A 12,607-nucleotide genomic window follows, 5' to 3' on the forward strand; every position below is an offset into this window, starting at 1 on the left:
TTTACTGCTACTGCCTACGTTCAATACCCCATCAGGGATAAACCTGAGGTTCCAGTGCAGGGCTACCCTTATCGGGGCGATCACCTGGCTTGTAGATCAGTGTCTTCCCATTCCCTTTGCAACCAAGGGTCAGGCTCTCATTTCCTGGTAGCAGTCTCTCTTACTGCAGGAGCCAGCTGACAACCACACCAGGACAGGTCTAGGCCAGACTGGTTGGTTGGTCCAATGTGTCCACACTCTTAATCAGTAACACATTTATGGAGGTAGACAGGATATAGAAAGGCTCTTCAATAGGAAAATCAGGTGGCACTAAAGAATCTGTCCTTCTCATCCCACTAGTATCTCCTGGCGATGGTCTTTGTTTACTTCAGGAGAGCTGGACTGCAGCCTGAGGAATATCATACGAACCTCTTCCCAGCTCTGTGAGTTTTCTTTATAACAGTTATGTATATACATGCTGATGAAAAGATATAAAATGAATACTGAAATATGTAGCAGTTCATCATTTTGTTTAACTTTTTTTCTACCAGATTCTTAGCCAACCAGGTGGAAGAGGAAGTCGACTTTCGTCGCGAGATCTACTGATGAGCCTCGGGATACACCTGGATACAGAAGAGACAACAAATCCTCCATGAACGCAACCTGTTGCTCCTCCAGATTGGATTCAGAGCTTGGGTGGACCGGGACACCTGTGAGCAGGTTAGTACAAATGATACAAAGCACTTCAGTTTGTGATGAAGGGTCTGCGGTGATAATAATGTTATCCATGTATTATTTGATCCTACATCATGGCAGTAGAACCTCTACACTGGGCATGGAGAAGAGAGAGACCCATCCATCACAGCCATGCTTTTCCCATGTTCAGGAGGAATGTTCAGCAGGTCACCACCTATGGCCCATGGAGCAGCCTTCTACCCTGCATGCTTTGTAGGACCATGCGTCTCCCTCTATGCAAGGGGTACGTTTGAAGGTCAACCATAAAAGAAATGACCACTACGAACCAGCAAGATCAAGAAGGTGTGACAGATGAAGACCATCTATATCCTCTTTATAGTCACACAGATCCCATTTCACACATTCATGGCACATACTCATATAGGTACATATACACACACAATCACTGTTCTTGAGTGTCTTGCACACATCTTATAGTGTTACCGTCCCTTAGTATGCCCGAAGGAAGGGCAGTACAGCAGCCACGGTTTCCCTACAGATTTCCTCCACTGGGGGTTTTCCTGTCCTGCGTGTTGCTGCACCCTCTTTGTGAGTGATGGGAGGTAACAACAAGAACATATTTATAATAAATTTCATATTATTTAACTTACAATAAAATGACTCGGTCAAGTAGAGTATGTGTGTGAAAGTAAAATTTCATTTTCTGTGTAAAAGAGACCAGTCTTAGTCACCTGTGTGACTGCATTCCCATGCTGGGAAGCGGTCAGGGGCGAGTAGTGACTGGTGAGGGCAAGGAAGATCCGGTCCCAGTCAGGTGGGTCCAAGTGAGAGATAGAGGGCAGAATGGTTCAAGCTCAAGTAGGGATATGTTGACACGGGAGGATACAGCGGGGGCCTGGGAATCACCTTGCCCCGAATTAAATGGCTGTTAAGCCAAACGACATGCTAGTGTTGGCAGTATGCGCAGGGTTTTGCGTGTACCCACTTATACATATGTGCGCATTTGTGCACCTTCCATGGACCTCTACGGGGCTCTTTGGTGCGAAATGTGCGCAAAATAAAGCAGGTCCTATTGGAGAAGCATGCACACAAAAAAAATGACATGTGAATGTACCCACTGAAATCAATGAATCCTACTCTCCACAGAAAAACGTGCTAAAATATGCTCATCTGAAGGAGCCTGTGGGGCCAATGAACCAGACTTGGGCCTCCTTCACACGAGCGTTGTTTTGACGCAGAATAGGCATGTCAAAAAATCTTGTCTAAAAGAAGCCATGATTTCCTAGGAGTTCTTTCAGATAAACGATTTTTTGATGCGCCAACAACAACAAAAAAAGCACGTGTGTGCAATAGGCATGATTCTTTTGATGCCGAGATTTCCCTACGTGAAAAGATAGGACTTACCCTATCTTTTGACAGCACAACCCTGGCGGCTCCATAGACTCCTTTGGGAGATTATGCAAGCTGGCCAGCAAAGGGAGAGAGTTTAACACTGCGGGGATGAAGGGCTTCCCAGCGGGAATTCCCTTCACTGTTCTGGCAGCTGAGGAATTTCAGGGGTGCGGTATGAGTGCACTGCAAGACGCCGCAGGTAGCCTGGTAAACTCATTCTTCGTTCACCCGATTTAATGCTCCGATAGCCTCGCTGTTTTAGTGCCCGTATCACATCTTGTATGCAAGCTAGAGGCGGTACAACAGGGTAGCGGCAGCCAGGCTCATTTTCCTGTCCAGCCGCTAGTCAGACGCCTCTGCCCTGTGCCAGTCACTGCACTGGCTGGCCGTTAAATTCAGAATTCAATTTAAACTCGTTACCTTCATCCACAAAGCCCTCCACAGTGCAGCACCCCCCTATATTGCTTCCCTCATCTCAATCCATCACCCAGCCCAGGCTCTCCGCTCTGCTAATGAAACCAGACTGAGTGCCTCTTTAATTCGAACTTCTCATTCCTGCCTCCAAGACTTCTCCAGAGCAGCACCGGTCCTCTGGAATGTACTACCAAAGGATACTGGGGCAATCCAGGACTCGCAGAACTTCAGGCGTGCTCTAAGAACGCACCTCTTCAGGGAGGCATACCGCATTCCCTAAACAAACCCCTCTGTACGCCACCTGATAACATGCTCCCTGACCTACCGACTGCAATCCCTGCTAGCCACCATATACCGCTCCTGCAGTCATACCGCTTCGGCCGTCACACGGCTAAATGCCTGACCATTGTCTGTGTGTATAACATCGCTCACTCTTCCACCTTGCCATACAGTGCACATCTCCAGCCCATTTACCTTCTGCATCACCCCACTATTGGTAGCATGTAAGCTCGTTGGAGCAGGACCCGCACCCCTATTGTTTCCACCAACTGATTACTATGTAACCGTGGTTCTGTAATGTTTGTATTTTGTCTTTCTGTATTCCCCGTCTATGTAAGCGCTGCGGAATATGTTGGCGCTATACAAATAAAGTTTTTTATTATTATTACTAGAGCCTCTATATCTAGCCCTTTGGTGCAATTTTTCCAAACATGACATTTCCTGCACTACATGAAAATTTGTTTGTAGCCCCGTACGCTGCTCTCAACCAGTTTTTACCACTATTAGCGCAGCATCCCGGTTGCTGTGCTAACCACAGTCCAGCGCTGCCATGAATTTTAATGGGGGTTACTCAGACCGGAGCTCGAACATGGTGTTTTTAACGTCGCATTTTTCAAGCACTGTATGTTCTATTTTTGCGTTTCCAAATTTTAGTGTACCTCTTCACCCGTCACAATGATGGGGTGCATTTAGTGCTGTCAAATGCTGTGCCAAGTGTTCAAAAACTCTGTTTGAAATTGCAGTAAATATGCCACAATTTCGAGCTGTGTCTTCTGAACACGTGTGAGTATACGTAGGGTGTGCATGTTTTTTTTTTTTTTTTGGAACCACAATTAAAAAAACGTAAAATAGCTGCATTCAGTATTCAAAGACCACATACGTTTTTAAGAAACTGCATAAACTATAAAAAAAAAAAACACGTGTTTTTGATGCGTTTCTTAATTGTGTGTAAGTGTGCAATTATATACAGGGAGATGTATAACTGATACCAGCGATAGATGCCCCAAACCACTTTTCTGTGAGAGAGGAGCAGCAGGGCACGCAGACGTGACCATCATACACTGTGTCAGCAGGATGATATTCTGCTCCTCTCCGTGCCATACATCTGCCTCCTTCCTCCCCCCTGCTCTGCTTTGGCTTCCTCTCTAGCTGGCCGTGTGATTGGCAGAGTGCGGCCAAAAGTGCAATGAAGGTGCATTTTTATATGGCGGGTGGCGGCCTCTGGGCCCCCACAGCGCAGAGGACCGGTTGCTGTTGCGATATTTGACAGTACGCCTATGTATGAAACCATCTAGGACTCCAACTTCCACAGCCTACAACTTTGCACGATCTAGAGGCTCAGTTACAGCAAATATGGAGCGAAATGTTGCAGGATACCATACAGAACATGTATGCCTCCATGCCCACCCGTATCACTTCTTGTATCCAAGCTCGAGGCGGTAGAACAGGGTTCTAGAGCCTCCATGCGCCCCGTATCACATCTTGTATTCAAGCTAGAGGCAGTATATTAGGGTACTAGAGCCTCCATGCCCACCCCCATCACATCTTGTATCCAAGCTACAGTCGGTTCAACAGGGTACTAGAGGCTCCATGCCCACCTGTATCACATCTTCTATCCAAGCTAGAGGAAGTACAACACGGTACTAGAGCCTCCATGCCCGCCTGTATTACATCTTGTATCCAAGCTAAAGGCCTAGAAACCAATCGCAGCGGAGCTCTCGTTTCTTATATTGCTGAGGTAAAATGAGAGCTACGATGTGATTGGTTGCTATGGGCAAAAGAGCTTTCTTTTAAATAGCTTTTATAACAGGGTGGTGCCGAGCAATTTTACGGTGATCCACTTCGTCTTTACATGCACAGGAGAAGCCATAATTTGTATATGTACACTACAAAAACACCTCCTTTGTTGCAAGGATAATAACTAGAGATTCGCAAGCGTACTCTAAGGACAGATGCTCGAGTGAGTGTCGTCCTTACAGAATACCTGCCTGCTCGCCCGCAAAGATTCGGGTGCCAGCGGGGAAGACCAGGAGGGAGATACCTCTCTCTCTCACCTCCGCTCACTCCCGCAACACAGCGCTCACCCACGCCGGCACCCGAATCTTTGCGGGCGAGCAAGCAGGTACTCGGTAAGGACGATACTTGCTCTAGTATCTGTCCTTACCGAGTACGCTCGCTCATCTCTAATAATAACACTCACACAGTTCTGCTACATCTAGCACTGGAGAGTCCTGGAGATAAGTGATCAACTCTGGGTCATGTGATCTGACTCCTCCCACACTGGTGACATCACAGGTCCTGGAAGCTGCTGTGGGTTCTGCAGGTGGAGATCTGTATGTCACCTCTTAACACCCTTCACTACCTGTGTGAGACACCCCGGCTGTGAGGTGACTGATAGCAGTCGTGTCCCCCGAATCCCCCACACCTCTCCAAAATGACTCCAGGGAGGATGATTGGCGACCAGCCAGCAATGCACTCAGTGTGCAATCTGAATATGGTAGGGGCTGCTGGGCCCCCCTTACCACAGCGGTCAGGTCGCGATTGCCACCCCTAGCAGTACGCCAATATTCTGAAGTGTTTAACCTTCCCAGAGGACAGTCTGGACACCTGTTGTTACGCTGTGATTGGTTTCTATAGGTTGTATTCACATGGGTGACTTTTCCCTCGTGTGTTCTGTCCCAATTCAGAAATTCAAACAACTTTCCTTTGAACGGGTTAATTCACATGAGCATTTTTCTCTTGGAACAATAATCCAAGTTAGGAAAATTGTTGTATGTCCTATTTCTGTGCAATTCATTAAGAACTGCCCCTTATTTTTTATGGGAGTATTAAGAAAAAACAACAACTTTTAAAACCCAGAACATCGCATTCACGGGCTATGTGATTTTCATGTGAGTTTTTAATGCAGGTTACTATAGGGGCACATGAAAAAAAAAAAGAACCAAGATGTGCAGAACAGAGAAAAATTGCATGTTTTCACACACTTTAGAATACTGCTGACAATTATGTGCAAAAAAATGAATGCTTTTTTAATTTCCAGTTTGGGTAACTCCTATTTACTATTGAGACTAATGGCGTTACTAGAGGGAAGAGAAAGATGCTTGCCAATCTATTCTCTTACATAACTCAATTTTTGCCATTACAGTCATCAGCCATCCCCGTCTAGTGGGAACAGTAACTGCATCAGGTCCACAATGGCTTTCAGGACAAGGGTGACCTGCCTGTGTAGTTATGGAGATCAGTCTGTTGCTTTTTTTACAACCTTCATGAAAAAAAACATAACTTGTACATACGCTGTAGAGCAGTTTTATTTAGGCACTGTATTTCATTCTAAAACAGATGGGATTTTGCAGGTGGGTGACAGACTTTCCCCACATGCTTCGTTGTCACATACAGAGGCCATCATTATTATTTTGGGACACTATGCTCTGGGTAACCCTTCCATTTTATCCCTGTATTCATTTTAATGGAGGAGCCTGATGCGATCACATGATGTAGTTACACATTTATAAGAGTAGGATGTACACATGCATTCAGCAGAAGGAGCATCAAGCCATTCTCTGTATTGTATTCTGTGCTTGGAAAGAAGTGGTTTTTCCAAAATTAACATTCACAAATATACATTCAGAAGTTCCAATAATATCGCAGCACTAGGAATACTAGTAATGTGATACTACTGAAATACTCACCGGGCTTTCAGGTTATTGAGACATTGTAGAGAATGCGGCTTGAATTCTATGAAAATGTCATATTTTGGATCAGCTTGTATTTTCACCTTGTTTAACACACGTAAAAAAATAGAACTGACAAAATACTGAAACATTCAAAACTCTGAGCGACTATTTTACAAGGGGAAGTTATGTCACAGCCAACTGGTCCTTTAATACTTTACCCAAAGTCATGGAAGGGACAAAGCTGTCCCCAGCATCTTGATAGAATACGATTCGTGGAGTCAGGGGCTCGGGTCACTTTTTTATGAAACAAAGGACAGAACTTAAACTTCTGAAAAATGTGGTTCAGTAGTGGAAGGAGAATGAGAGGAGGTAGGAAATGTGTTGGCAACAGAAAAAAAATCTAAATATTTCTTTCAAAATATACACTCATATATATTTCTCTATATTTTATATATACACAGCTATAGACTTATGATAAAGTGGACAGTCCAAGCTCATATCGGACTTGTCAACGGATGAGATGACAGGACTGGTCCAGTGCAGAGTCGTTGAATCTCATCCAGATCCTCTAGCGCCATTATGGTACATTCGAGGTTGAGGTCACATCCAGACATCCATTATATATTAACAAGAGATTTTTGAAGAGTTCTTGGCAGTAGAGCAGTAATAGAAAAAGTGCATTGCTGGAGTGAAGTTCCGTAAGACTCCATAGGGTCAGAAACTTGGTGAGCATGAGTAGATGACCACCATCAGCCGTCAATATCCCAGCTGAAGAGGTGATGTTTAACCAACATGTCTTGTACCCCTTCCTTCAATGGCTTCTTCTCCTTGTCCTGTAAGATTGTATGCATGTAGGACAAATTGTTACATTTTATAGGATTTTTGTGTGATGTATACATAGTATGCAAATCACACTTCTGCCTTAAAAAACAGCTGCAAAATCTACTCTTTTGCAGTAGCAGGACAAAGACAAGAAGCAGCTGCCTCCTCAAATCCTCAGTTGGCAGCCACTTTCTAGCTGTCACATAATCTATGGGTTGTCCACTTTACATTTAATATTAAAAAATACTTTGCAAATATTTAATTACTACTGTACTTTTTATTTATGCAAAAGTCCATTGTGCTGAATTTATGAAGCTGCGCCCCCTCCTGCCCCTCAGCCTGTTCGGACTGCTCCTCCAACTAGTAGATGGCTAAGTATGGAGAGGCATGTGACTCCTCTGCGTTTGCATGCGGTGTACTACTATGGAGGAGGCCGAGTGACATCTATGGCCCTCATTCAGCTATCTTATACACCCCTTTAAGGGTCATTTGCTCTGGCAGTATGATATTTCCGGAAGGAGATCAGTAATGTCAGCTGGCTACTGTGGTTCCAGAGTAAAAGCACCTCTTGAAGTTATACAGACTTACCTCTCTTTTCACAGGCAATTCCCAGTCTGGAGACAAACTGAAGGCAAACTTTGAAAGGACCCTGAAGAAGTAGGAGAAAAAAAAACCCTGTTTAAACCTATTTTGAGCGAGAGTATCTATGCTGGCGGGTCACAGAAAAGTTATGGCTTCTCAGTGCCTCTCTGCCTTCAGGAGGCAGTGAATCAGAAGGGGAGTTAGAGTAACCCTCATGTCCCTCCTCAGTAGAATAGATGGGAGATTCTGTCACACGATGAGCTGTAAAAGAACTCCAGGATGTGGAAGAACAGCAGCAAGGTCTGCCCCCTATGGACACTCAGCTAAAATAAATTTAGTGTAGTGGCTGCAGGATGTATAGCTGGTAGGAGGAGTTGGCTCTTCTTTGGCTTAGTGCCCGCCTCCTAGCGGCAGCAGCTATACCCAAGGCCCTCACTCATTCAACAGTTTATACAGGCAGAGAAATCTTTTAGATTGCGTTTGTTCTCTCCTTTAGTCGTTCACATTCCCTCTACAGTAAATGTGAAGGACTAAACGACTGCTGTTAACATGCAACAATGCAAACAAGCGACAGAGGATTTTTATGCCTGCATGAAATGGAAGATGAATGAGAAGCAAATATCTCATGAAATATCTTAAAGCTACATATGCTTACTGTAAAAAGCTTTGGACTCACCTTAGTTCACACTTTATTTGTACCCAACCTGGACTCCTCAGGAAAGACCACGGCTGGTACCATTTCTCAACTGTCTGTAAACTGGAGCAAAGTACTTCAAGCCACAAATGGATGACCTGCTCGCTGTAATTCAATGAAACGTGCAAATATATTTAACATTTACAACACTGACATTACGGTGTAGATCAGTAGTTCTTGAACAGTAGAATGATTTACGAGTGGGCACACTGCTGACTTACTTGAGGCCAATACAAATAAGTGAACGGAGCTTGACGTCCATCTGTGCATGAGCAGTATCATGGCTTACATTCACTGATTGTACTCCCTAAGGAAGAAAAAGACAATTTTTATTTTGCATTATATTAGAAAACATTATGTAAGGACTTCAAAAAGGTGTCCTAAAATATTTCTAGAGGCCTTGAATTACAATGAACACACTTCCCATGGCTCCACTGTTTTCACTACTCCATCAACGAGTGCTAAGACTGTGTCTGTGTGTCCAATGTTGCTATATCAACTATATTGGTGGATGTATTGTACTCTCTTTTCTTAAGGCCTAGCTTCAATGGGCAGACCGGATTTCGCAAGCAAGAGTCCCACAGCGGATTTTGGCTGTGAGCATGGCCGCTGATACCGCATACCTTATTTTCGTGCATTGCGGATGACTGTGGCAGCTCGCTGGTCGGTCATGCGCAGTACAGTTTTTCTTTTACTGTTTGTATTTTCCACACCCCCGCTTAGCGATGATGTGGGTAACCACGGCATATACTTGATGTTAATTGAAGTCAAAGGCAAAATAGAGCATGCTGCAATTTTTCCTCCACTCACAAAATACGAAATTTGTATCCGCTAGTGTGAGTGAAAAAGCGTTTTTACATGCTTTTCAATGTCTGCGTTTTGCCGAAGTGCCTCTGCATGGACACTGATTGCGGATTCCGGCCTATAGCTAATAAAAACCTACTGAAAACAAAACATTCCAGTTACAAAATAGAATTTTGATTCTAATTGCATCAAAATATTAACTGACTAACAAGTAGAATTTCACTTTTTTGCTTACACTTCAGTCTAGTGACCTTGTAATAATAAATTACACTTACCCTGTACAATAGTTCCTCCGGGGTTAACACTTTGCCGTCCTCATCTAATCTGTAATACAAATAATATACATGGCTGCATGGAAATAGTGAGCAATCTGGTATACACAGTAAAAGGTGCAGCGCAACCTGGAACATCTTGTAACAAACCACTTTCATGGCATCAATAGAAAGTGATACATGGGTCATCAAAAGTCCAGTATATAAAAACTCATAAGGCCACAGAATTGGTACATCTTGTCTCCACCGGAAGTATGGACAAAGAGGGGAGGGCCAGGTGATGCCCACAGGTGATGATTGGCTGCTGCATCTCCCATTGCGAGTTCACTGCTGTAAGTATGTCAGCTGCCACCTCCCCTGCTGTGACCCCGCTTGCGCTCAAAACCCACTCTCCATCCCGGATGTCAAGTTCCTGCTATGCCCCTGCTGTCAGTGTCTAGCAATCTGCGGGTGTGAAGCATCTGCAGCGCCTGTGCTCGCGGTCCCACTGTGACTCTCCCCTCCGCTGGCCTTCCTGCTTAGCAGTCACTGTGTTGCTATCCGGCTGACTGCCATCAGTCCTCCCTGGCCTGCTGATACAGTCCGCGGCACCCTCCCATCTTCGGTAAAGGCAGCATGCGATTTGCAAGCGGTGAGTCTCCCCGGCGGCCTCCACACGGCAGTGTGCTGCCTCCTCAGTGATAAAGCCATTCCTCCAGACACCGCTCAGCTGCCTCCTCGTCCTGCCATGTTGTGGGATCGACGGTACCTTGCACCACTGTGCTGTTCGTGGTCCTGCACCAGGGGCTAAATCTGTACTCATGCATGGCAGCCCATCCGCAAATGGGGGTGTGAACTGGCTGTTCCCTGTCAGAGCTCTAGGCCAAACCCATGTATCCACCCCTAGTTCCAGTGGAGACAAGATGCACCAGTACCCACAGAACTTTCTATAAGAATTTAAAGCATCTGCTACTGTTTTCTTTCTATGTGGAGCTCTTTGCACAGTCCAGATCTTCTTATCTTCTGAAATTCCACATTATATTGCAGTTCTGAGCAGGATTACCAGATTTTTTTGGTTGATTAAATGTAAAAGAATTTCGCCATCATTTGATTTTAACCAGCTTTCAGCACATTACCTGTAAGTCTTGCAGAGAACAAGACGTGAATATACAGAATCAAAGTCTCTCTCCACTTCACGACTGGCAGCCTTCAGGAAAGTAAATGCAAACGATTAACACGCTGCTTATTTATCATCTCAACTTTTCATTCCAAATCAGAAAAAAAATGTTTCACTACATGTGACATAAAATGTACATACACTGTATACAAGATATTCCTGCAACGACAGCACTATTAATTTACAGCTCACATTTATTTAGTCCACAGTAAGAGAAGTGGCATTATTGTTGTAAATGCTCAGTAGAATAGATGCTGGCTTATATGAAACAGTTTCTTAGTGGAACTTTAAATGGTTTCAAAGAACAAACAAGAAACAGGGCTGTGAAGTCTGAGTTGATAGAAATGTACTGATCCTGGCTTATTATATATAAAAAAAATAAAAAAAAAATAAAAAATATATATATATATATATATATATATATATATATATATATATATATATATATATATATATATATATATATATATATATATATATATATATATATATATATATATATATATATATATATATATATATATATATATATATAAAATTCTTTGCAGAATTTCTGGTATATTCCCTTTCATGGGAAGTTAGTAAACTTGTTTTTTTAAATTGGATTCTAATAAATATATTTTGTGCTATCTAAATAGCGTGATTATTTTTATCAAAATGCTGATAAAGAACCTGAAGTTACCATTTTAACCCTTTCCAATCCAGTGTCAGCCCTCACTGGACATTAAGGTTTCCCAGCATAGCTCCAATGTCAGACGAGGGCCTGTCACCTTCTATGGGAGAGTACACACACAGCAATCTGAAAAGAGTAAGTTTTTCATGTGGTGTGCGGACTTTACCAGGTGACACTGCGGGGGTCGGGAGAGTAGGTGAGTGTTTAAAAAAAAACAAAAAAAAAAAAACAACACACCACCAGCCACCCATCAGCTCCTCAAATAGAACCATAACTTAGGTTACCTTTAATACCACATTAAACAAGTAAAAACACCCACTTTAAACAGTAAAGCACATCAATTATCCTGGACTTCAAGGGTGTCAAGTTACCGTATCTGCAGAATATGTTCTTTTGAAAAGGTATAATAATTAACAGATTGCGTGAGGACTCGCTTACCTCTTCAATGAAAAGCCAAGGATGACATGGACCTCCTAACAGAGATGGTTTCTTTAGTCCATGCTCAAATATTGCCTTAATACTAGGACATAAAGTTCCTCGAACCAAGTCTGTAATTCCTTCTGTGACAGAGTCATCCCCAGCAATGGAATACTGAAATAAGAAAACAAAAGCCTCAGTGTTCCTGGGACAGCAGTGCATTACTATTATCTATGATTCTACGTAGCTACAAGGTCTGTCATTTCGAAGCATCACAAAGCACTTTAGAACTACTTATCTAAATGAATAACGCAGACAATAGTGGTAAGGCACTAGTCATCCATTCATTAGAGGAGTGGAATCATCAAGGACAATCCCTTTCAAAATGCAGCCCCGGGCCACACTCCCGTCACCCCTGGCAAAGAGCAGATTTTGCTGGCACAAGCCATGGCCAGTGAGGCATTTCCTGTACAGTGGCCACTGCAAGTCAAATGTAGTGTAATATGGCAGGTATTCACATGAAAGGCCATCCATGTAATACGGGCTCAAGTTTGCCAGAATGGTAGAACATTGAATAGCTGTGATTGGTTAACTCAGTGCGGCGTCAGCCAATGAAAGCTAGTGCTGGGTTAACCAATCACAGCATTAGCTTGCTGGAGGTGGGGCACTCAAGCCCCGCATCCAGAAAGCAATGCTCTGTTGGCGTGGAGGAGGGAGCGACAGCCTGCAGCAGCACCGCAGATCATCGGGATG

At 43.7% G+C, this 12,607-nt stretch overlaps 1 protein-coding gene across 4 annotated transcripts in view; it reads right to left on the reverse strand.

Annotated features, from left to right (window-relative positions):
• Positions 1-6,050: 6,050 nt before the first annotated feature.
• The window catches only part of SGSM3 (small G protein signaling modulator 3), a 44,332-nt gene continuing 37,775 nt past the window's right edge, over positions 6,051-12,607 (reverse strand). For all 4 annotated transcript variants that reach the window (XM_066596241.1, XM_066596237.1, XM_066596238.1 and 1 more), the window contains exons 16-22: positions 11,876-12,028; positions 10,724-10,794; positions 9,612-9,660; positions 8,754-8,839; positions 8,515-8,637; positions 7,845-7,905; positions 6,051-7,267 (exon numbers count right to left, since the gene is read on the reverse strand). In XM_066596241.1, the coding sequence (XP_066452338.1) occupies positions 7,184-7,267; positions 7,845-7,905; positions 8,515-8,637; positions 8,754-8,839; positions 9,612-9,660; positions 10,724-10,794; positions 11,876-12,028 (627 nt within the window). In that variant the 3' untranslated portion in view covers positions 6,051-7,183. The remainder of the gene's footprint in view (positions 7,268-7,844; positions 7,906-8,514; positions 8,638-8,753; positions 8,840-9,611; positions 9,661-10,723; positions 10,795-11,875; positions 12,029-12,607) is intronic.

The sequence above is a fragment of the Eleutherodactylus coqui genome, chromosome 3, assembly GCF_035609145.1.
Source record: "Eleutherodactylus coqui strain aEleCoq1 chromosome 3, aEleCoq1.hap1, whole genome shotgun sequence".
In the NCBI taxonomy this organism is placed as follows: domain Eukaryota; kingdom Metazoa; phylum Chordata; class Amphibia; order Anura; family Eleutherodactylidae; genus Eleutherodactylus; species Eleutherodactylus coqui.